Source organism: Mytilus californianus, unplaced genomic scaffold (assembly GCF_021869535.1).
Source record: "Mytilus californianus isolate M0D057914Y unplaced genomic scaffold, xbMytCali1.0.p SCAF_8, whole genome shotgun sequence".
Classification (NCBI taxonomy): Eukaryota; Metazoa; Mollusca; class Bivalvia; order Mytilida; family Mytilidae; genus Mytilus; species Mytilus californianus.
Window position 1 is genome coordinate 42,121,363 of NW_026262734.1, and position 23,397 is coordinate 42,144,759.

Below are 23,397 nucleotides of genomic sequence, written 5' to 3' on the forward strand. Positions count from 1 at the left end.
AAAATAACAAAAGGTTTAACTGAAATTTTCCTAGATAAAGTTCTAAAAACCACAATTAAATATATCTGATTCATTCTATAATGCGTTGAAATATCTCAGTGAACATATCATTTACATATGATATTGGCTTCCATTTTACAAGTAATCCTGGACAATCACATAAAAAATACCACATGAATAACAGACAGCAGGACTGTTCCATAAAATTATTTCTTCTATTGAAAAACACAAATTTAATTATTTATATTTTTTATTTACTTTTCAACAATCCATGTCTATTTTTTTACAATGTTGGTGTAACAATAACAATTTAACTAGAAACCTTCATTTATATGTAATATGTTACAAGACATTTGACATTTTCTATCATCTTGATCCACCTGTTCAAATGAAAAACATTAGTCAGTTAAATATATTCAATTACTTACAATTAACTAATAAATACCAACCAAGATGAACTTTAGTCAAGTTAATCTGTTATCACTATGATAAGATTGTGTCCTGTGGAACAGGATGTCTTAAAATTTGGGATTTGAAAAACAAAAAAAAATGATTTATTTTAAATGATACATACCATTTAAAATAAGTAATGTGATGTAAATAACATTTTTTTTTAAATTGTTCTAAATGTGGTAATAGTCTTATGGAAACAATTAAGTTTAGTTCCTTAATTTTCTGGACAACTTTTGTGTTCGTTTCTCTCTAAGCACCTTTACAAATTGATACAAATTCATTCACAGACCTGTAATGGTCAAGGCAGGTTTAAATTCCATTTTTATCAATCAACTAATCACAGAGTTTGTAATTACATCAAAAAAGGCCTTTAAGGTTAATTAATTTGTATCCATTAACACTTGTTTTAACAGTATGTGAAGCCTATTGTTAAATCAGTCACCTGAAGAAAAAAAATGGCACAACACTAGCTTTCATAATATATAATTGAAGTATGGTTTTCATAAGAATTGATATAAAGAGATCTATGACCTACTTACTCTTTATATATTCCATGGTTCTCGTTCTGTTTACAGACACTGATTAAACATTGAATAATACTGTATATTTCATACATAATGTAAACATGTTATCTTAACAAAATATTTCCCAGATAATATATATTATAAGGTTGTTTTGTTGATATTGAAATCATACTTGACCTCTAGCTGCTGAAGTGTTCTTCTTATTAATTAGGGATCTTCAGTACAGAATTTATTGTATATGAATGGTGTTCTAGAAGTCTAGGTTCTGGTCTAAGTTTTAAGTTTATAGGATGTTAATTTCAAGCTCCCTTTATATTTTCTGAACACTTTGAAAAAAAAATTCTTGAAAAGGGAAAATTATAGCAATACTATGTAAATCGTAATCTGTAAAGATAAAATGCCCGTTTCTTTCTAGTTATTTAAATAAATGAACTTGTAACTGAAAATCTGACAGAAGTATTTAAATCAAAAAAATAATGCATATCAGGAAGAAATAAAGAGTTATTTTTAACTTCGTACTTTATTTGGCCTTTTTAACTTTTTATTATTTGAGCGTCACTGATGAGTCCTTTGTAGACCAAACGTAGTCTGGCGCAAATACAAAATTTCAATCCTGGTATCTATGATGAGTTTTTTTACACCCTTTACATTTTTGTGAAAATATTATTTTATCTGGGAGATATTTTGTTAACAACTCCTATACATTCAAACTGGCTGTTATAAAACTGTCTTTACAATATAATACATCTTATTTCAATCATTAACTTTCAGATGGACCCTATATTCAACATTCTATTAAAAAAATGATGTTTTAATACAATAGCTAATTACAATGATTCATATAATGTCATATTTAAACTTTTAAGGGTGCAACTAATATTCAAAATAACATTTCTGTTATTTTCCCTTACTCGAGAATAAAGGACAAAGAATGATTAAATATCAAATTATGGGAACATAGGTATATTGATTCAAACATTTTGAAATCCGTTATTGTTGGTGGAAATATGATGTCTCTTGATTTTCAATAAGTAATGTATCCCCAAAAAATAATGGTTAACTGTATATAAAATGTGATAGAAATGATCAGAATTGAAAATATTTTGTCTGGAGGAAATTTGAGGTACATGCTTTTGTTTAATATGGGGAAATTTTGGTTTTTTATGGCACTGCCTAGGTAAAAACAAAATAAGTCAGGGAAGAGGGGAGGGGGCAAAACATGAGGTTAATTTGAAAATCAGAGTAGCACACACCCTAAATGCAAAAGAATTTTTGATTTGGTTGTTTAACCAGAAAACTGGATTTAATACCAAATTCAACACAACTGCTGTTGTTATTTTTTTAATAAATAGCTTACTACAGAAAAAATCAAAATATTAAAAGAATGATTTTATGTATTTACATAATATATATATATGTATATTTGAGACAGAAAGTGAAGTCAACTGACATCAAATAGTAAAAAAAATGTACCTAAAAAAAATAATCTGTGACAAGTCCCTTAATGTAATCAATAATATTGGATGCAGATAAGTGCATTTGTAATGGAATTTAAAACATGATGAATTCAATAAAAATTTTGCTTCTAAATAACTCGGAAATAAAACTAAATGATAATAACATCAACAAATTTTAATTAAGCTCATTCAAAAAAATGAGTTTCAATCTCCTCTTTAAAACTAATAAACAATAGCTCCTGTTTTTTTCAACTAAAGGCTTTACAAATTTTACCAAAGCTACAGCTACTGATATCAAGGAATGTTCTCTTGTATAAAACTTAACTGATAAGTAACAATAGCATGTGACTTGACATAAAAGGTTCATTTCAAAAGTACTTATTTTCTTTTGAAATACCTTTCTGTTTATTCTTTGTCATATTACATGATTCAACATATAATTTTCTAAGTGCATACGGTCAAGGTTTTAAACCAATCTATGGACTGTTGAAGAAAAATGAAAACATCAACTTTCAGCCACTTGAACTTGTTGCAAAAAATCCTTAATATATGATAAAGTGTTTTGAAAAAACCTAGAGAATAAATTTGCTGCATCTTAAGTGCTTTTCTGGATTTACCTTCATCCGGAACCCTTACACATGAACATTTGAAATCCAGGGATATAAAATTACTAAACCTGTCTGTAACTATATGACCAAAAGGGACCTGAAAAGAAAGTCAAATCCATCTAGGGTTAACTTTGTCTGAGTGAGCAAGCACCTTGGTTTTTAAGATTTTCCCAAAAACACAGTAATATAAAAGTCAATTTTTTTTATCTTACTTTAAAAGACATAATGAGAAACTTTACCACCTAATTGAAAACAAATAACACATTTATTTTCAGAATTTTCTGTCTTACACATATAACCATTGACAACAATCATTTACACAAACACTTGGGATAATGGCACACTTTTTTAGTACACAAAAATTCACACAACATTCAAGAAAACACAGCTTAACACACAAAGTGAATCCTATTTACAATACACGTTTAGTTCTAACAGAACTTTTCCAGTGGTAGTCTTAAAAAAATTCAGATCCTTTTTTAAAGTCTCAAAATTTATATACATTTCTACATGTTCAAGCTGCATGCAAAATGTTATAAAAATCAGTGAGATCACCAATTACCATACCTGTTACCTTTATTACATACATTCTTGTTAAAAATACTGAAAAATGTGTCCACCCTCATCAGTAATATCACATTTGTTAAAAGAAGTATTGTCTAGAAGAAAATTCAAAATAATTAACATATAAACAAATTAACTTTCAAAATCATCACAAAGTACCATACATCATTTGCTGATTTATAATATATTAACTTTATTTTAATACAAAATGTGCAAGAATCAATACAAAAAAATTGCAACTAATTATTTAAGAGGCCACTCTTCTAAGATAAAAATATCTACATCAAATCTAAGTGAAATATGTACAACTACCTAAAATATTTACAATATAAGTTCATCAAGAAATGGATTTTAATGTATTCAAGAATGGAATTTGACATGCAGACATTTAAAAACAAAACAAGTGAAAACAATTTATACCCGAAGATTCTAAATACATATAAAACAGTAAACAAAAATATGAATGATCATCAAAGTGTACACCATGTAACATTATAAATATCTGTTGGGTTTTTTTTTCTGTAAAAATAATAATTTTGTGCATGTGCTGCTCGATTATTTAAATCAATGGTGATAAATTTATTACTTTCCTAAACAAAAAATCAATGACAATTTCATTATCACAAATTTATTTTAACAGGACAAATTTGAACCTTTAACTAAAACTATCTCTACATTTTAATTTTAACTTAAACTAACAAGGTCTAAAACATGATATTGTCGTGCTTGCATTATTGACTATAACTAAATACTGTAAACCAACAAATTTTTTGCAAGCAATGTATATTTGTGACTTTTGCAAGTTGAAAAAATAAAGCAAATTTGTGAAACTAGGTTCCTCTCGTATATGAATACATCATTACTGTTTGAAAAACTGTTAAATTGTCGCAAAGTGTGTTAAAAAGGGTTAAATGCAAAAAGAAGTCCTGGAGAAAATTAGTTGGTTTACTACTACTTTCTGAAGATGAGACAAAAACTATTAGTATTAAAGTTTTAAAAACTGGTGATCTGAAGTACACACTGTGACTCTATCAGATTTACTGCACAAAAATCAAAAACAGATACATTCTTTTATTTTTTCTACTTTTTTTTTAATTATAAAATCACCTATTTGTATTAATGTATTTTTATATTTCTTTTTCTATAATTTTTTGTTATTTTGATTTTTTTTTGATTTTTTTTTTTTAAATATTTGTGTTTTTTTTCATACTTTGAAAAAATGATAAGAATCTGTGTTATCAGTTAACTACATTGTATACCCTGGTAATTACATGAACATGACATGAACATTTACATAAGATAAAAATTGGAATTGTAAATTCCCTGAGATCACTATCTATCAATTAAAGCAAAATTCTGGATTGTTTATTCAAACAAAAGGAGAAGAGGGGTATAAGTCAAAGGGACAGCAACCCAATGGCACAATTTTTTTATAAGACATCTACAGCAAGATAAAATCTTCAACAACAGATAGCTATACAACATATCAAGCTTTTAATCGTCCCAAGTCTAAAGAAATCTTTATACATTTAACAGAAACTATCAAAACATGTTCACTTTTTTGTAACAAATAAAAATTGAGTTTTTAAAGACAAAAATAAATTGATGAAACAAAGCAAACTCTTTTATATCCCTGACTTACAGCAATTTTCCATCAAAAGAAATTTTTGGAGCATTAGAAATAATCAGTTCTGAGACTGTATATATCATTTTCATGAGAACAGCATGCTGCATTTCATATTGCGCTGTGAATTCATATTGTTTTGCTGCCTCAACTTTCATATCATTCATTGGAGAATTTTTTGTTTCTGAGTATTAAAACTTGTGGTCAAATAAAAATTGAGGTAATTCTAATAAAATTTAGTTTTGGCATTTAAAGCTAGGGGCTGTTCCAGCATTGATTGTGTAGAAGGAACTTCTATTCAAATCTGAAGGTTGGTGACTATTTCAGAAAAATAGTTTAATAACAAATAGGAAATAATCCATTAAAATTTTACACATGGCATGGAAAATAAAAGTGCCTTCAGACCCCCTAAAAATATCTTTTAACCCAATTTCAAAATTAAAGCTCTATCAGAATTATCTCATTTTCTTTTATTAAGTAACAACTATAATTTCAAATACCCAAGTTCTTTAAAGTAAGATCTGTGATTACTTTGAAACTAAAATATCTTAATAATATCAGAATATAACATGATGTTTCAATACAGTTCCCATCAAGTTTTAGTGTACAATGCTTTAAAATGTAAAAAATCAAATGGAACAATTATTGGATATTGTACATAAAAAAATGTGTAATAAAATATGTAAATACAATATTTACAACAATTAAAGCAAAAACAAAAAACAGAGCAGCAAAATATTACATAATTACAGGTTCTACAGTCTACAAAGATCAATATATATACTCTATTGATAAAGAAAAGAAATATGAAAGACATGATTTATTGTACTAGCACCCCCTCTCTTGCAAATATATAATATGCAACAATCCACACATTAAATGCAATAGATTGCTCATATACATTACTGAAAACTACAAATATCTGTTTCGGCTACTGCCACAATCAATTGGCACGGTTCATTTGCAACAAACTCTTTTGACTTTCAAGACATTAAAACATGTAAGGATTATGATCATTGTTAAATAACTGGGTTTCCAGTCTTTGGCATTAAACCAAGTTAAACCAAGTTTTAAAGTATTTAGTAAAAACTCTGCACACAGTTTCTTATTAAAAAAACAAAGGGTAAAAATTTACATTGGTCTTTACACAACTATTGCAACTGTGTAAGTACTACAGTACCAGCTGATTTCACGAGGTAGAAAACTATTAGTCAGTCATTGTAGAAACAAGTAGCTACAATTTCATTACTGTTACAAAGTAGTGAAAGTAAAAATATTACTTGAAAAAGGAAAACTGAACAACAAAAATAGCATTTGGTCTCTTTCTTTCTAGTTAGTAAACGATGTTGATTATAGTCACTTTCTTTCTAGTAAGTAAACGATGTTGATTATAGTCACTTTCTTTCTAGGTAGTTAACGATGTTGATTATTTACATTTCAATAATATAGATATTTCATTTTTGTCAAGAAATTTAGTTTATATTAAATAAAAATTATGAACCACCAATTCAAAACTTAGAAAGGTTATCATCTAACAAAAATATCTTGCACGGTCAAAGTTCTAGAAACTACAAAAATTACAACTTTGAAACTAGAAGTTAAAGCACATTAAACCAGCGAAAAAACTCTACAAAAATATCATTAATCCAAGAAAGCCTTCTGTGGCATTCCCTCAGGAAAATTTTGCATATTCTATCTTAATGATATCAAGTTTACACAGCTCCTAGAACAAAATCTTCCTGTGGCAATCCCTCAGGAAATTGTTGCAAATTTTATCTTGATGATGAAAAGTTTACACAGCTCCTAGAACAAACTCTTTCTGTTGCAATCCCTCAGGAAATTGTTGCATATTGTCTTGATAATGAAAAGTTTACACAGCTCCTAGAACAAACTCTTTATGTGGCAATCCCTCAGGAAATTGTTGCATATTGTCTTGATGATGATAAGTTTTAACAGCTCCTAACATAAGTATTATATACTGTCAGAAAAACTAGTAATTTTGGCTATAACTACAGTGATATCGTCTGGTTTCCCACCTGTTATGAAAAATAATGGTACATTATATAGGGAGATTGTACATAAGGCTATTCCATCTAAATGAATGTTGGAGGGTAGGTAGGGACTTCTTAAATCTCCCCTACATCCAAAATACTTTCTTTGAGTAATTATACATATGGATATACAAATAAAAAGACACACAAACAATGTTTAACATTCTACATTTACCCTCCCAAGTTCAATTTAAATATCAGAGTATTTTCTATAAGGGTAATATATAGAGAATATCATATGGCTTTTTCAATATCACAACCATATCAACCCGAGACACCAATATAATCCAGGGTTGATCAGGTGTGTGACATTGAAAAAACCATATTATATTCACTTTATCATATACCTTAAGTAGATGTTTTTCGTGTGACATAAACTTATACAGATAAGGGGTTTGATAAAGCCTTTGCAAGCTGACTGATATCGATGATGTGACGTCATAGAGGTTTGTGGTTTGATAAAGCCTTTGCAACCGTGACTGATATCGATATCATCACGGTGGCTGATACAGCATGATTGCCATTGATTGTATTACACATACTTGTATTTACTACTAAGTATATAATAAATACATATACCAATATCATACTTAGTAATTTCATTGCTAATATACCTATACAAGATAAGCTAGTCTATACATTTTTAGCTCACCTGGCCCAAAGGGCCAAGTGAGCTTTTCTCATCACTTGGCGTCCGTCGTCGTTAACCTTTTACAAAAATCTTCTCCTCTGAAACTACTGGACCAAATTTGACCAAACTTGGCCACAATCATCATTGGGGTATCTAGTTTAAAAAATGTATCCAGTGACCCGGCCAACCAACCAAGATGGCCGCCATGGCTAAAAATAGAACATAGGGGTAAAATGTAGATTTTGGCTTATATCTCTGAAACCAAAGCATTTAGAGCAAATCTGACACGGGGTAAAATTGTTACCCAGTTCAAGATCTATCTGCCCTGAAATTTTCAGATGAATCGGACATACCGTTGTTGGGTTGCTGCCCCTGAATTGGTAATTTTAAGGAAATTTTGCCGTTTTTGGTTATTATCTTGAATATTATTATAGATAGAGATAAACTGTAAACAGCAATAATGTTCAGCAAAGTAAGATCTACAAATAAGTCAACTTGACCAAAATGGTCAGTTGACCCCTTAAGGAGTTATTGCCCTTTATAGTCAATTTTTAACCATTTTTCGTAAATTTTTGTAATCTTTTACAAAAATCTTCTCCTCTGAAACTACTAAGACAAATTTAACCAAACTTGTCCACAATCATCATTAGGGTATCTAGTTTAAAAAATGTGTCTGATGACCCCACCCGCGAACCAAGATGGCCTACATGGGTAAAAAATAGTACATAGGGTAAAATGCAGTTTTTGGCTCATATCTCTGAAACCAAAGCATTTAGAGCAAATCTGATGAGGATAAAATTGTTCATCATGTATCTGCCCTGAAATTTTCAGACCAATCAGGCAACACGTTGTTGGGTTGCTGCCCCTGAATTGGTAATTTTAAGAAAATTTTGCAGCTTTTGGTTATTATCTTGAATATTATTGTAGATAGAGATAAACTGTAAACAGCAATAATGTACAGCAAAGTTAGATCTACAAATAAGTCAACATGACCAAAATTGTCAATTGACCCCTTAAGGAGTTATTGCCCTTTATAGTCAATTTTTTACAATTTTCATAAATTTTGTAAATTTTTACAAAATATTTTCCACTGTAACTACCGGGCCAAGTTCATTATAGATAGAGATAATAGTAAGGAGCAAGAATGTTCAGTAAAGTAAGATCTACAAACACATCACCATCACCAAAACACAATTTTGTCATGAATCCATCTGTGTCCTTTGTTTAATATGCACATAGACCAAGGTGAGCGACACAGGCTCTTTAGAGCCTCTAGTTTTTATCTAACAACAAAATTATATAACTCTTAAAAATATGTACCAGTATTGCTTTTTTTTCAGGAGCTCATTGGCATCATTGAGGTGAAACACTGCAGCAATGGATGTTAAATTTCTTAAGTGGTAGCCCAGCCAATGTTTTTAGTGGCCCAGTGTTATATGATCAAGCAAAAATGTGGAAAAAATTAGTAGCCCAGCTCAAATTTTTGGGTTCATGGGCTACTGGGCCACTGCAAATTTCCATCCCTGGAAAAATAAATGTGATGACAAATATATTCTTCAGTTTCAAATTAAAAATTAACCCTGCTATTTTAATGAAACATTCTAGCTTACCAATAAAGTCTATTCCCATGTCGATTGCTGATAAAGCAAATGGTGATAGATAATTTTCATCAAAGGACAACAAATGTGCTTCTTCTGCTATACAACTGGCAGTCTGCTGAACACTTTCTGGTTTATGGTCCTGTAATAATACCATATGATTATGAACATCAATGTAATTTAATGTAATTAGGGTTTTATAATGGCAACTTTAATGGGAGTCATTACAGTTTCACATTGTATTGTCATATTTGTTATTTTGGGATATGTTGTAGATCAAGATGAGATACTTTTAAAAAACATGAAATCTATTGAACAGTTTTACAAGGTGATTGTATTGCCATTTTTCTAACAATTTTTTGAGTTAGCTTTCACTAAGCATTTGTGAAATAAAAACATAAATAGTACATTAATCATACCAACCTGTAAATCTGAAATATGACGTAACAACATATCTTCTGATAAATTGTCAAACAAGCCATCTGTTCCCAACATGATTACGTCCCCTTCTTCTACAGGAAATGATGAACTGTCTGCCATACTTGGACTGAAAATTATGAATAGAATCTATTTATCACTTTATATTAAATGCAAATACTGATATTGTACTTGATGTTACATGTTTATCCTAAAAACTTCTTTTTTTATATGAATAAAAGAAGATGACAGACATGTATTCATCAATGAGACAATTTACTTTGATCCAAAATACACAATCAAACAAAAAAGGAACATTTAGAGGTCAACATAAGGCCTTTATTAAACTATAAACAAGTTTTTATACAATATGCAAGCTCTTATTTGCCCCAAATTGCATGTCTTTATAACGAACTACCAAAAATCTGCCGTCAACATAAAATTCCTTAGTGGGTAATAGATTAAAGTAATCACAAGTGAAACTGCGAGCTTCTGCTCAATGATGATACCCCCGCCCAAATATAATTTTAATAGTGTAAAAACATGTAAGTGTTTGGTAAACAGGGAGTTGTTGAGTGATGAATCTGAAAACACATCACACTGTATAGCTGACTTATATAGACCCTGAAACCAAATTTCAGAAATCCTTATGATGTAGTTCCTGAGAAAGATGCGACGAAAAATATTCATGGGACGGATGGAAGGACTAAGGGATGGACGGACGGACAGACAGAGGTAAAACAGTATACCCCCACTTTTTTAAAGCGGGGGTATAATAATGAAGAGACTGCAGCTACAGTAATAAAAAAGTCCCATCTGAACAACACATACCTGTCACTCAAGACAAGACCTTGTTGACTGGGAGGGGCTACAGCCAGCTGGAATGGAGTATTAAAATAATGCTGCTGTTCCTCTGACCGATGGACTATCTCTCCATCACGTATAATAAGGAAACCACTATCGCCTAGGTTTGCTGAATACACCCGTCTCTCTTCACGATTTAAGGCAACTATACACGCTGTGCTGCTACCTGGAATAAGAAAGTTCTAACTGAACATGGATGGTTTATCATTTGCTATGGAAAAAAATTACTTGCATCACAGATTAATTGATACCAAACTTTCAACAACAAAATAAAACACACACCTGCTTAATATAATTTATCATCTTTTTTTTACATCTAAAGATAATGTATGGCATGTACAATTTAATGTGATTAGACTAAATTTCTAACAGATTAGGGTATCTGTACAAAATAAACTTGTGTAATTAATTATGGATACAAAACAACTTCTTCATGTTTTAAATGCTGCTGTAATCACAAAATACATGTATTATACTAAATTTTCCTTTTTAACAAGCTACAGATTCCTGTCGATACATTCTTTACAGTAAATGCACCTGTCTTTTTTGTTGCAAAGATTTTTTATACAGTCTTCATATTAATTGTGGGGGTATTTTTTCTATTTTGATTATGCTTAATTTGATAATTATCCACCTCTGTAAAAAAAGGGATATTTGTGAGAAGACTTTCCCATTTCTCCTTTCACTATATACAATGTGCTATCTACCTGAAGAGTCCATGTCACTGGCATTTCCAATGTTTGTTTCTAATAAGACAAGGGTTAATAGTCAAGGGTATAACTTAAATAAGTTATTCAAAGAAAATAACATCCATGTGTTATTACGGATGCTTTCATGAGTTGTCTACTCTTTCTTCCTAAAATGCTCTTAATCTATAGTAACATATGTTTGTTATTTGTTAAAAAAAATCTTTAATATTTCACTTTTTATTGGGAACTTGAGAATTCTTGAAACTTTGTGCAGAAACTTAATACGTAGACTGGATAACTCATTTTCCAATTAAATTAAATCATTTTTGATCAACGATGGTAAATCAATGAGATGGCTTTTAAGTGATAAACTTAGTTGTAATAACAAGGCTTAGTTTTTACAGGCATATAATTTAGAATGGGACACTTGGGAATTACTTGGAAGCTTGCACGGTACCTCATTTTATGCTCTGATTATTCTTTATTACAATAAATTAAAATACATTGTGATTAAGCATGATAGTTGTCTGAGCAAGGGCTTTGAAGTGATGTAGAGTAGCTGTAATAACACCCTTTAGTTATAACAGGTATATTTTTTCTGTAATAACACAGATGTAATATGCATGATTGGCAAACTATATCTTTCTAAAGTTTAGTATGCATATAGACAATAACAATATCAATAGAACTTGTATATTTGAAACATGTAACATACATATGTTATCCAGGTTTTGGGATTTTTTAGTCAACAATAACAAATGTATGTTATTTTTTTCTAATAACTTATTTAAGTTATACCCTTTACAGGTTAACAATGAGAAAAGTTTGAGGTCATGAACTGGTTTTCTTCAAGACTTTCTTCTTTGTTTAAATGTATATATATATATTGTGACCAAATGTTAAAAAATCTAAAACAATATTGCTAAAACTGACAAATAATTTTATCACCTTGGTTGCAATGAAATACTGTGATTTCCAAGTAAAACAAAAACAAATACTTTCACATGTGAAAAGATGTGATAATTTCCCTCCGTGATCGACACACAATGTAATGGGTGTTGTCACGACATTGTTGATGATCTTGCATCAAAACGAATTGAGAATGCAAAGAAAAGATATATTTTCTACTTGATTTCAATTTAAAAGTCCATGATTAATGTAATAAAAAGAACAAGAATTCAAATTTAAAAAAATATTCAACTTGTGACCAAACAATACTGATAAATTCGTGAATAAACGTGTTTTTTTGCTATTATTGAATACTTTATCTAACTTTGAATTCTAGGATGAGTTATTATTTATGACACAATAACTGTTTAATTTGGTACAATCTTTCTTTCTATTACTTCTTACATTTGCTTGAGCTTGGAACTGAATCAAAAATTCAATTCCTGTCTACTTCTTTTTGAAGGAACAGAAATTTAAAAGTAAAAGCAATACATGTATTACTCTTTTTTTTATTAAATTGAAATATATTTACTGTGGATATTCTTATCTATGTATTTTAAATAAAAGAGAGATACAAACCATCCTCTCAAACACAGCGAGAGTTCAATAGTATAATTAGCCACTATTTTCAAGGGTTTTAAAATTAAGTTTAAATTTCAAAATAATATTTAGATCAAATCCTGAAAAAAAATCTGTATTCCTACAGGATTACCATTTGTTCAACCTCTTATATATAATTATATTTTTGTAAAAAAAATTATTAACACACATAATTTCTTTTTCCAACTTTAATCCAATTTCCCCCCTCATACTTAGAGGAGAATGTTTAGACACATATAATTACATATGTATTTAATATAAAAGTGTTGATGTTAATTACAGACATAATAGTAATGTATTACACTGTATTATATAGTATGGTATAAGGCCTCAGATGTGTTTCTCACTTCACCACACTGTTAAATAGGATTACTTCATACAGCCAGACAATGTTACATTGATTTTCTGTCTATGGTCATAGCTTATGAAAGATTTAAAGGGACACATATTCATCTCAACAGTTATCTGACAGCATTTGCTACACAGCAATTTTCCAGTCTTGGACCTTGCTGTTTTTTCATGTGATCAACCTGTGTTAAGAAAATCTAGCTTGTTTCATAACAAATTCTACCTTTTTGAGTCACAAACCCCTGTAAGAAGAGCAATCTTAAATTTAACCACTTACATGTACATGTATTAACAAATTATGTTAATTTGGTTGAATAAATGAGAACCTGACCACACTAATTAGTTTTCAATTAAAGTACTGTATGTGGTTCAATGGCAACAAAAACAATTCTGTCATTAAAAAAAGATTTTCATTATAGATTGTGAAAACAAATTCTAATTTGTAATCAAAATTTTGAAGAAAAATATTCAAGCCATGAAAAGTCGGGGAAAAACATGCTGACAGACAGAGAGGCAGAATGTTGACCACGGTAAAATGTGTTCCTGGCATTGAACTGCAAACAGACCTCCAGTAGAGCAAGAACAGCTTACTCTTCTCAGGATTCTGCATGTTCTGCAGCACCCGGTCCCGAATTCATTCAAGGTTTTGAATGGTTCATATTACTCAATCTTTAGTTTTCTATCATGTCCATGATGTCTATGTATTGTTTTATAAATTAAGGTTTTTCTGTTCATCTTTTCTTCCTTTTGCCATCAGGTTGTCTGTCTTTCTGTTTTATAATACTCCTTGGTACACTGACACACGTCTGTAAGCTCTAAGATAGAATCACTCTTACATATAATGAAGTAACTGTTTTAAAGTGTATGTTACTGGCATATGCTACATGTATGTACATTTTATATTATGTAATTTTCTCATCAATTCTAAAAATTCGTACACCTTATAATGACATATTTGTTGAAACAAAATAAATGTATTTTGTATCAAAATGTCTTAAAAATTCATTTAATGTATGCAAAACAAGTAAAGTGAGGATAATTAACTATGTGAAATTAATCTATCAAAATAAATAACATTCCACTAGACATCTAACGAATTTCATCTGCATTTGACACATTCACTTTGTTTGTATTTCTTTAACATAGTTGTCAAACTACATCTTAACTGGAAAAACAGTTATAAAGCTTTGGACAAAAAAGTACAATATATAGAGTATGTAGTGAAACATATACAAATTACCCAAGGGGTACCACTTACTATGTAATATGTCGTAGGGATGAGCCCCTGATAACTTTTTCCAGCTTCATGATATGTGATAAGGTCTAGAGTCTAAGATAAAATTTATGACTACCAGTAGGTTGCTGATTGAATCATAAGTATTTGAAACAAATCAAGATTTTGATTTTTTCACAAAAGCGTTTTAATCTACAGTGTTAAATGCATCAGATAATTGTCATAACTATTTATCTATCCATGAAATAGCGTAAACATGATAGTTATATACATTACACATAATAGGTACATTGTATCTGACAATTGACACATCTCTATTTTTAACATTTAGGCAGCACAAAAAGTACTACAGTATAGTTTTGCCATCTCCAAAAAAGCAAGATAGTTGTAGCATCTTCATACAAATCATCTTCATCTTGTTAAAGGCTGTATGTTGACCTCTAGATGTCTTTTGGTATTTGGGTTGTTGGGTTGCTATCTCAAATATGGTACATGCATACCCCCAAAATAGAGAGGTTATATTAACAATTGCTTTCACATCCTTAATGCCTTATATAGAAAGTGAACATAAAAAGTAAACTCAGGATTTATTTAGCTCAAGGTTACATGAATGTTATCTGTTAGGTACATGTAATTTAACTACAATGTTATCATGGTTATTAAAAGGTCCTTCAAATGTCCCTGAGATGCAAATAATCCTAAGCTTCTTCTACAAGTTCAATAGCCCAAAGGTAACATTAGCGATCATTGCCAACATAAACTAAACTATTAAATTTAAATCCTTACATCAGATCAAGCATAAATATATATATATTCAAATTTCTTATATCAACGTAAGCTTATCGTATAATAGTTCATAACACATTTATTTTTATAAATCTCTTTTAGATGCCAAAAGTTTATTTAGTATAGTTCACGGAACATGAACAAACTAAAGGGTTAAAATTATAAATAAAAACCCTGGTCATCAAATTTAAATCTACATCACTACATTTCTGGCAGCATGTCAGAATCATGTTGTAATCATATGTAAATTTGCCAAAAAAATAAAAAAAACATCTTTATAAAAGTTTTATATTTTTTAATTTACACATGTTACAATCTATATGGAATAATAACTTGTTCAATAATTTGAAATATGATGAACATTATCACTTTTCATAACTTTGTCATGTGTGAAACATATACATGTACATGTAGGAAAATAACGGTTGAACTTTATACAGTTTTCTGATCACTGTCTCCATGCAATAAACCATTTCTTAAACATATCTATATAAATTGTCAGATTAGAATTAACATACTAGAATATACATAGGAAATGCCAATTTTATATAAAAACATCAGAAGGGAACAGGAAATAGTTTTCTCACATATTATACAAATGTACCTAGGCACCATTTATTGCTTTACCAACAGATGCACTGTAAGCTATCATATGACATAGAAAACAGACTTTTTTTGGATGAACTGGAGGTTGCCACTTTTTGCCCAGGTCATATATTTTTTTATTAACATGTATTGTGAAACAAGAATATGTGCCTATATATAGCTATTTGACATTATGTTCTTGTCAACAAATAAATAAGTTTCAAGTTGATGTGACCACAACTTTACGGTAAACAACCTATAACAACAAAACTTTAACCTGATACGGGGCGGATGAATGGACCATCACTAAACAGACAGACAGACACACATACAGCAAAACAATATGCCTCTTATTATCATAGGCAGGGATGTAGCTGAGAAACATCTTTGGGTTCGATCGACCATTTGATGATCTGTTTATCACTGTTTTCCAAGGCAAAGTCAATGACGTAGGCTCATGATGTGATATTCTCTTTCTACTGAACTGAGAAAAGCCCAAATCACTCGAGTAGCGTGATATGAGAAATTATCACAAAAAAAACATCAAAGGAAAATTTTAGAAAATACCAAAATACTCGTGATCAATACTTCCTACTAAATTCCTTTAAGTAGTCCACATGCATGGAATTCAATATGTAACTAAAGAATTTTGATTATCTAAGTTAGAACAAATATACCATGTATAATACATATTTCAGTAGCCAACTGGAAGATTAGTTACCTTATTTTATCAAAAACTTATCAAAAGTTATGTCACAATGTACTAGTGACCTTACAACCTGTTTTAGATTAATGAACTAAATGATCCTTCATACATGTACATGTATGACATTAAAATGTGTAAAGACACCAACATCAAGTTTGTTGGATAACATGAGGTTATCATATGTAATTGTTCTTTCATGTTATTAGCAAATGTCTGATATAATTAGGTCCACATTATAGGGCACACCATGACATGCATGCATTTCTGATTCTCCATGTATCTGAAATTATTTTATCTGCTATTTATGGAAACAAAAAATGTATCTGGTCTCACCATTATCAATTTTCACAAGCATCATTTATACACTGTATCAGTTTAATATATTTTGAAGACAAAATATTCACAAAATATCTTAAATAATTGAAACATCTTGACAAAATTCATTCCTTGATTTTAACACAAAAACTTGCACTTCTTGCATTAATATTTCCCTTCTCACCATTTACATATTGAAAAACTCAAAAAATATGGTCTTCAATTTTTAATAAATCACCATATAAATTTATTTTGAGAAACCATAGAAGTTTTGTTTTATTTCTGTTTCGTTTCATTAGTGCTGAATTTTTTTTAAGTTAAAGTAAACAGATGTTAAGATAGAGTTCAAAAGTGTTTGGACATGTATAAACATTTTATGCCATGATTCCCATAAGCCTAATTAAAAGGCTGGGTATTGATTGTTGTTTGTTTCAAAGTTGAAAATATATTATTATTTCTAATTTTAAATTGTTTTATCATGTTTAACTTTTTCTTTGCCATTCTTTCCAAAACAAAAACACAACTAAAAAAACCCATGAAAATAGCAATATTAGACTATTATACTACATAGCAACAAAAACTAATAAATGACTCTTCTACTTTAAATCCCGCTGTGACATAACATTTACAATGTATATGTGTGCTGATGCGTTATTAAACTGACATCAATCAATGAATCCACATTTAAATTAGCAGATTGATTGGTGATTGCTTTATGCCTCATCAGCATAATCTGGCTGTGTAAACAGTCTAAACACGGTAGAACTAAAGGTGAATTCAGCCATGTCTGTTATTCATTTTTGTAAATTGATTAGTATTATTTAAAATGTTAAGTGAAAGAAAAATAACTAACCAATTAATGGTGTCTTTTGTTCTAGTAATTCCTGGTAACTAGCTTCTATAACCTTGACAGGAGAGCTTAAATTTAAACGATCTTCTACCACAACCCGTTCACATATATTCATTAATGTTCTTGGGAATGCTGCAGGATCTATCCCATAATTCCTCCAGCCACCAACACCATCAGCAACACCTAGTAAAAATATAGAATCAACTTTATAAATCAGACTATAACCATGATAACAGTGTTCTAGGAATGGAAATTATAGAATTGCGAGGCAGGCCTATCATGGTCATGATGGTGCTACACTGCTAATTAAAACAAATTTACATTATTTTATTCAATACACATGATTCAAGATCTAGAGAGAATATGAAAATGGCCTTATTATTGGAAATATTAGATAGAGACCAGATCATTCAGATAGAGTTTACATATTGCTTTAATCCTACATGCATCATGTACATCTTACACTTTTACAGCAATGATTTTTTAATGTTTTATTAACATAAAAACATCATTTGATTCTTTAGAATACACCTGATAGAAATTTTAAACTTTAACATGTAAAAAAACAAGATGTACATGTAGGTCTAATGCATAAAAACCACATATATATCTATTTATATGTACATATATTATACTGGAGTGAAATATCTCTGCTAATCCTGGAATTGGATTCATTACCTTGACAGGGTATATGAGCCCATTTACCCTGTGAACAAAGATCAAGATGGTAATAAATGTTGAAATCAGGACACTCCAGTAAATTATAATTGTTATTTGGGCTTCAATGAGGATATGGGCTCATATTCCCTGTCAGTGCCCTATATAACCTTCACGGCTCAGGAGATATAAAACACTGACAGGGAATAAAAAGATCCAGAATAGCATATGTATTATAATACTTTTCTATATTTGTATAAATATAAAGAAATATAAACAACATGTAAATGTTTCTCCTGTTTACATGTATCATGTTTATCAACAGTCATTGACAGTTAATGTATTAGCAATATACATGTACATGTAATGGTTGCAATGTTGTTTTCGTGTGATTTTAATTGTTGACCAACACAATGACAAATGATTGATTACAAACACATTTGTAATTATAAGTGAAGGAAAATTTTGGTAAGATGAAATATGTGTCATGAAACTAGTGATCTTATAATCTGGACAGATTACGTGTATGCATTACAAGTAAAATGTACCTCAGTCCAAAGGTGTCAGTTTTTCTGAAAATCTTTTTGACCAAAATACATTTTTTTTCTTTTGTTGATTGATTGCTGCTTGCTTAATGTGCAATGGCTATTCAGGACAAAAACAAATTAACAATCAATACAAAAAGTATATTCTGTTCTGAAAGGTATGTCAAATGAGATGAAGGGCAGGAAACTTGGACTGCCACATGTAATGCAGACATGTTGGAAAGGTAAGAAATTTTGCCTTACAAAAGGCCATCTACAGACCCCTCTGAGAATTCTTGCAAAGGTTCTCAACCTGCAGAAAAGACGGCACTTATCCTACACAGGTCATAGCATTTAACATTCCCCTTTTCCAAATAGACATGGATGCCTATAAATAAACCCTCTACAGCCAAATGGTCGCCCCACAGTAGAGGTTTTACTGCTGGACAGTAAAAGTCCAGGGATGACCATATTGCTAAACCCCAGTTAACTCTTTTGGGTTTCAATGTATATTACAAAAGTGATCGAACTGTGCCTTGTACCTAGAATGTCAATACAATAATACCAAACATAAATTGAATGTTGATATTTAAATTTTTTAAACTATTTACGGTGCAGTCCGATGTTTCTGTGAACCTAAGACTTTTGGTTTCACTTCGGTAATCTCATAAAACCAATATTCGGATAATATTAATATTGTGTGAACAAATTCATGACAAACTTTAATTTCATGAATTCTTCTTTATGTATGGTTTCACCCTTTATATTTTATGTCATGCGTGTCCAAAATTACAATGAATTAAGGAAACCCCTGTTTGACAGTTCTTCGTATGTCCGGTGATTTTGTGCATGCCTTCTAAAAATAGCTAATTCAGAACAGAGGAGATTTTATACTACAAAATATAGTTCAGTTTGAACCAAACAGATTGCCAAGGATGAGAAGCAAAATTTATTTCATTTTGATAAAAATTTGACTTAAAATGAAAACAAGTTTAGCTGATGATGTAATTTTTTTTTATGGAAAATGGCTAAATACAGAGCTCCAGATAAGAATTCACAAATTGGGGTTTTTACCCACCATTTTTTTATGTAATTGGGTGATAAAGTTTTTTAATTGCATTATCAATTCCAATTCACCCCTCAAGCAAATATCAAATTGGGTTTTTCACCACCAAGCTCCTTAATGTATTGGGTTTTTTCATCAACACAATATTGAATATTTAGGCATGTTATAATCACATTATATCAACCCCAGATGTGTTTCCATCTTAAATGTGTTTCTTTCTTTGTATATGTGCTTAGCTGTTTTATTTGGTTTATTCACTGACGAGCAATTGTACGTTTAATTTGTGTCCCGTTTTAAACGTTCTGTCAGTTTTGTATTTTCTCAAAACTTATGTAAACTGCAGCTGGTGTCACTAGTTGGACAGTAACTAACTGCCTTTCTAGATCCCATATGATCACCCTACAGTTTATAGTTGGGATAGGTGTTACTAAGTGTTTAGATTTTTATGTAATATATGTGAAATTTAGGTGTTGTAAGAAAGTTTTGCAAGTCCTTTCACCTATTTGCCAGATATACTTTTTAATAAAAAATAAAAAGTAGTTCCCAGATTTAAGATATACCCCAAAACCTTGAGATTTATAGGGTGGTTTAATGATGGAGACCACATTTTACAAATTTACAAATAATTCTGCAACATCAAGTAAATAAATGACAATGTTATACTGCACTTGCCAATAAGACAACTATCTTAAGCATCCAGAACAATTAGACCAAAACAAAGAAAGTGTCAAGATGCATAATTTGACGTAAAAAACGGATATGTGTATTCCTTTATCAACTTTAGTGAAAAAAATAATATATAAACTGTTTTTGTTTAATTCAATTTACATATATCTGGGTTAAGTTGTCCCTTATCAGAACTTTTGGTTTCCGATGCTTTCCAACTGATTTCGTTTTTGACGAAACCCCGTGTTTATCGTTCTATAGCAATGTTCTCGTTAAGGTACGCAAGCACGCCCGTGCGTTCAATGGACGCTTCCTAAAATCACTAGCTGAGTCTTGTTATCATCATAACTTTCCCTCAGCTATCAAAAAGAAGCCGAAAACATGCTTCTATTCAATATTTTTATCGGACATTTACTTTCGTTTTAATTCATTGTATGTTATGATAAATCCCGAGCAATTCGAAAAATTTGACAGCATGTCACACGCTAATTGGATAAACGCCGAGCAGATCGAAATGTTTTCATAAACACGTGTACCTTTTGAGCAACGGAAAATTCCAACAGGGACCCATTACAGCTACTTGATGCAGGGCTCTATTTTAAAAGAACGAAAGGACATTTCCAATTATAAATATTATAAAAATAGATTTACGCGACGACTGTAATCAGATAAGGGTAAATAACGCAAACGATAGCGAATAAAAGAGTTAAGAACTCATGGTTTTGGCATATTATTGGGTTTTCCTTTGAATTAATTGGGTTATTGAACCCTGCAATGGGCAAATGCATTGGGTTTTTAATTATTTGTATTGCGTGATCACGCAAATACGCAGCTTATCTGGAGCTCTGTAAATATGGTTAATCATTGGATTGCAATTATAAATTTATGCTTGAACTTATCAATTTTAATCTTTTTTGTTTTCCTTTGGAAGACTAAAACAATTACAAAAAAGATTCTATTTGTGTTACATTGCTGATATGACGTAATCAGGTCATGCGCGATATCAGGAGCTGCATGGACACAGGGGATTCCACAGTAAATTGTAATAGTGAAAATTATATGTTTTGGACCAGGAGGCACTAAAAACTGAGAGACTAGCAACCTGCATATGGTCTGAATAAAAGGAGATGCCGATTATATGCTACTGAAAGAGGGAACAAATTTATGACAAAAAACATGTTTGGGATTATGTCTCTGTTATAAGCAATGATAAATAAATTAAAGCAACACATACATATGTTATCCAAAATTATGACCTTTAGATTATTTCTATCATTGTTTCTAGAGTGTTTTGGTAAAAAAACATTGGGGGGAATGAAGAAATTCCAGAGGGATTTCCACTTTTAATGGGGTTTCAAAGAATTTCCCAAATACTAGTTACCGACATTACTGGACATCCCAAGGCCAGTGTTCCTGTAAAATTTCAAATACATGTACATTTGTCCTTCAAAATTTTCACATCATAAGAGAAATTGTCTGACTCCCCAAATCAAAAGTGATTGTTGTATGATGTCAATAGTTCTAGTGATAGAACTATTTCAAGTTGTTTTTTAAAGAATGAGTAACACCTGTTGACCCGAGGTCAATCAAGAGTAAATGACGTTATTTAACAAGTCGCTCTTTTTGTTACGTAATTACATACATGTAAAAGATTGTGACATAGGAAATTTACGGGAAAGTGCACGAATTTGAAAGTCCTCTAATAATAATAAAATTGCAATATCAAAGGTCAAATGTAGCAGATTCCCCAATACAGATAAGAGTTTAATGAGAAATCAAAGATTTTTTGTGTGAACTTGTCAGGTACAAATGTAAACAAAGAAATTTTTTTATGTGACCTTGTCAGGATCAAATGTAAACAATCAACTTGCCCTTTAGTTAAAAGCTTACCTATAACATCATAACTTGTATTTTTAGCTACGAAATATGCGTCGTCACCAAAAGACCAGTTTTTAAAATTAGGTGTTTTAGTAACTGACTTTGAGAAGCCCGAACACCCAGTCACAAATTGAACAGGTCCTTTCACTTTCGCACGAGGTTTAAGTTGAAACTCATTATGAATTCCGGAGACTATCGCACGGGACAGCAATCGCCATCCCAGTGCAAGTGATTGCATGACACGGTAGTCTTCACCTTTACAAAAGTTTTTGTCAAGAATATCACTCAGAGTTTGCCTAAAATCACATGGCAAAGTTTAACTCCAGCTGACTCCTTTCATCTTTGTTTAGACCTTGACGTCACGTGTGACCTGTTTGACATTGTAAGGAAGGGAGATAATTTGTAAACACACATTCTATGGAACGCCCATTTACTATACAGCATGTGGAAAACAGTCATCCCTTTTTATGTTTTTCCCGATGTATTCTATACAAATCAATACATTTTGAAAATATTTTGATCTCATATCTTTTCTGATTTTCATAGAAAAGCTTTCACTAAAAGTATCAGAAATTATTTGCAGTTTCCATATGTTTTTTTTAAATTTTAATCATATTTTTTCAGTAAGTTCACCGTGGCTTTCATTTTGATGCAATATTACTATATATACAGTATCAGAAGTCCATTACCTACAAATGGCCTTCTAACAGTATATATAGTTACTTTGTGAAGTCAAAAATTAAGTTCATGTTTA

At 30.5% G+C, this 23,397-nt stretch overlaps 1 protein-coding gene across 1 annotated transcript; it reads right to left on the minus strand.

Annotated features, from left to right (window-relative positions):
* Positions 1–232: 232 nt before the first annotated feature.
* On the minus strand, positions 233–23,016 carry LOC127712683 (protein phosphatase PTC7 homolog). The gene is made up of 6 exons (XM_052219278.1): positions 22,656–23,016; positions 17,856–18,035; positions 10,759–10,957; positions 9,934–10,057; positions 9,523–9,652; positions 233–7,266 (listed from the first exon to the last, which is right to left on the minus strand). The coding sequence occupies exons 1-6, from the start codon at positions 22,879–22,881 to the stop codon at positions 7,202–7,204; spliced, it is 924 nt and encodes a 307-aa protein (XP_052075238.1). The 5' UTR covers positions 22,882–23,016; the 3' UTR covers positions 233–7,201.
* Positions 23,017–23,397: the final 381 nt, after the last annotated feature.

Coding starts and splice junctions, on each gene's coding strand:
- LOC127712683 (XM_052219278.1), bottom strand. CDS start 22,881: ATGCAATCACTTGCACTGGGATGGCGATTGCTGTCCCGTGCGATAGTC. Junction 18,036..22,655: donor TACAAGTTATGATGTTATAG/GTAAGCTTTTAA, acceptor TATTTTTACTAG/GTGTTGCTGATGGTGTTGGT. Junction 10,958..17,855: donor ACAAAAGACACCATTAATTG/GTTAGTTATTTT, acceptor TTCTTATTCCAG/GTAGCAGCACAGCGTGTATA.